We start from the raw sequence: 3,246 nt of genomic DNA, 5'->3' as shown, positions 1-3,246 counted from the left end.
GTTACTAGGACTTTTACACATGGATATATAACTAAAGAAGATATCAAAGCATAGATATCAATTGCAAAGCTCTTCTAGACTGCCCATTTCCCTTTCCTACTGCAATAAAGCATTTCCTATTTCATTTTTCTCTTTACTCTTTTTTTGGCTACAAGTAAGGATAATGTATTTAGCCCATATAGTCTTAAATTCTGCTACAGGTTTTCTGTCTTCAGCTCCATTATGAAATAGTTTCATGTATCCAACACCTTTTCTCAAAAGAAAACTTCCTTACCTGACTCCCGAGTCTACCCTTTCCAATTTCATAAACTGAAGGCTTGTTCTACAACACACCCATTTCTTAATCAAATTGAAATTGTGGGAGTATAATAAAAAATTTACCAAAAGCACACAAATTTCTTTTAAAAACTTAATTTAGATTTCAGATTCAGGAGAAAAGGGTTGCAAATTAATTAACTCACCTGAATAAAGATTGGATCCTTATTATCTAAATCATCAGAAAGTAAGAAAAAATCTTGTTGTTCAGATGTGAAGGTATCAGTAAGAGTATTTGATTTTCCTGAACATGGAAGTTTGTACTGACTCTTTCTAGAATCTGTGGTTAAAGAAATTTCGTGAGAGTAAGTCTGAAGAAAGGCCTTGACGCCATCAATGCCCACAAACTGAGAAGCAGGAACAGCGCTGAAATTAACATTGGAAGACTCAAACATTGTTGAATCTTTCCATTTAAGGAGCTTGAAAGCCAACAGCACTATTATGAAAATAAAGAACAAGCAGGACACAGCAGCAACAGCAATAACCAAATACAATGTGAGATTCGATTCGGTATCTGTAGGAGCTGAAAGACTGCTCAATTCAGAAACCATTTCGGAGATGCTGTCTGCCACCACAACCGTGACAGTAACCGTAGCAGAGAGAGAAGGCTGACCATTGTCCTTCACCAAAATCACTAGATTTTGTTTGAGAATATCTTTGTCTAGAAAGTAACGAGTTGTCCTGATTTCTCCAGTATGAAGCCCCACAGTGAAGAGCCCTGGATCTGTAGTTCTTAGAAGTTCATAGGAAAGCCAGGCATTCTGTCCAGAGTCAGCATCAACAGCAATCACCTTCGTTACCAGATAACCCGGATCGGAGGAACGAGGTGCCAACTCAGCACCAGTGGAACCATCGGTAGGAGGTGAAGGATATAAGACTTCAGGTGTGTTATCATTTTGATCCAATATGAAGAGAGTAAGAGTAACATTGCTGCTAAGAGAGGGGTAACCACCATCTTCAGCCTTCACTTGAATTTGCAGCTCTTTGAATTGCTCATAATCGAAGGATTGCAATGCATAGATATCGCCGGTCTCTGAGTTAATGGAGATGTAGGATGTCAGTGGCACTTCAAGAATGTGACTTTCCATTATGGAGTAAGAGACTTTAGCATTTTTATCCCAATCTAAATCTGTTGCTTTTGCAGAAAAAATAGAAGTTCTTGGTGGTATGTTTTCCATAACATAATCTGTATAAGATACCTGATCAAATACAGGTGGATTATCGTTGATATCAGAAATCAGCAGGAGAATGTTTGTGACTGCAGACAAAGGAGGTGTTCCTTTATCAGTGGCTGTGATAGTTATATTGTATTCCGAAACTTGCTCCCTGTCCAAGGTTCTATCTGTCTTCAGACTATAATAATTGCCAAACGACCTATCCAATTGAAACGGAAGACTAGTTGGTATAGAACAAATCACCTGGCCATTTTCGCCTGAATCTCGGTCTTCTACTTTTAGAAGAGCGACTACTGTACCAACAGGACTGTCTTCTTTTACCGAGTTGACAAACGATGATATTGAAATTTCTGGGATGTTATCGTTTACATTAACTACTTGCAATATAAGTTTAGAAAGGGATGACAGACCCCCACCGTCTTCTGCTTGGACTTCAATCTCGTATAATTCAGATTCCTCAAAGTCCAGATTTCCTTTTACTGATATTTCCCCTGTTTTTGAGTTCAGTTGAAATATCTGAGAAGCTTTTTCTGAAATTTTTTTATATGAATAAGTTACCTCTGAATGTATTCCTTGGTCCTGATCAGTGGCGCTTATGATTAATGCCACAGTTCCTTCCGGCACGTTTTCCAAAACATCCACTTTGTATACAGATTGAGTAAATACTGGCGCGTTGTCATTTGCATCCAGAACAAGGACGCGGATTTGCACTGTGCTGGATCTGACAGGATCTCCTCCATCAGTGGCTGTGAGGATTAGGTGGTGAACTTCTTGTTCTTCCCTGTCCAGTGATTTCTCAATCATCAGTTTGGCATTTTTTACCCCATCTGTTCCTGTTTGTACATCCAGAGCAAAATGTTTATTTGCACTGAGTTCATAGCTCTGGAGAGAATTTTTGCCCACATCTGGATCTTGTGCATCAGGCAAAATAAATCTTGTTCCTGGTGTTGTCATCTCACTGCATTTTAACAGTATTTCTTTGTTTAGAAAGCTGGGCGAATTATCATTTATATCTTGAATCTCGATTTCTATTGCATACAGCTTTACTGCATCCTCAAGAAGAATCTCTAAATTTAACAAACACTGAATTATCTGTCCACAAAGCTGCTCTCTATCTATTTTTTCATTGATATATAGATATCCATTTTTCGAATTGAAAGCAAAGTACTGCGTCCTACCTCTAGAAATAATGCGGATTCCGCCAGCCGAGAGCTTTCTTAAATCCAGTCCCAGGTCCTTTGCAGCATTTCCCACAAAAGATCCTTCCTCCATTTCTTCCGGAATGGAATAACGAATTTGCCCATAAACAGCTTCCCAGGCTGTAACCAGTATCCAGCAAAACAGCACTCTCTCTCTCAATTGCCGGTTTCTTTTCGTGATTGCCATTTCTCTCTGTCTGTTGCCTCGTGTCCGATTCCAAGTTGTGAAGGATTATGATATTGTGTGACCGCTTTTAAAGGAAGGCAGTACTTTCAAGACCTGTATATATGTGGTAGTCGATGAGAACCTGAATGTCTAAGCTAATGTCGGACTCTTCACTTACATGTCCCTCTGCTGTGTAAGTGCAGTGGAAAGAGCGCTGGATCTCTTATTTTATTTCAGCGCCTGATTGGTGAACAGCGGCGCTCAGAGTCCCAACCAATAATTGCAAGAAGAACACTCACAATGCAGAGCTTTAGTCATTTCCCCCTCAGCGATTGTATGCATGTACAATCAACATTCTAGGACTTGTAATTGGAGAAATGTATTTCTTTGT

General features: G+C 39.3%; 1 protein-coding gene across 1 annotated transcript; it reads right to left on the bottom strand.

Annotated features, from left to right (window-relative positions):
* Nucleotides 1-286: 286 nt before the first annotated feature.
* On the bottom strand, nt 287-3,021 carry LOC115079990 (protocadherin gamma-A11-like). Its single transcript, XM_029583991.1, has one exon. It carries the CDS (start codon nt 2,874-2,876, stop codon nt 453-455), a length of 2,424 nt encoding a protein of 807 aa, XP_029439851.1. The 5' UTR covers nt 2,877-3,021; the 3' UTR covers nt 287-452.
* Nucleotides 3,022-3,246: the final 225 nt, after the last annotated feature.

This window comes from Rhinatrema bivittatum, chromosome 18, assembly GCF_901001135.1.
Source record: "Rhinatrema bivittatum chromosome 18, aRhiBiv1.1, whole genome shotgun sequence".
Taxonomy (NCBI): domain Eukaryota; kingdom Metazoa; phylum Chordata; class Amphibia; order Gymnophiona; family Rhinatrematidae; genus Rhinatrema; species Rhinatrema bivittatum.
The sequence above is the reverse complement of the archived record's forward strand: the minus strand, read 5'-3'. Positions and strand labels throughout refer to the sequence as shown.

Coding starts and splice junctions, on each gene's coding strand:
- LOC115079990 (XM_029583991.1), bottom strand. CDS start 2,876: ATGGCAATCACGAAAAGAAACCGGCAATTGAGAGAGAGAGTGCTGTTT.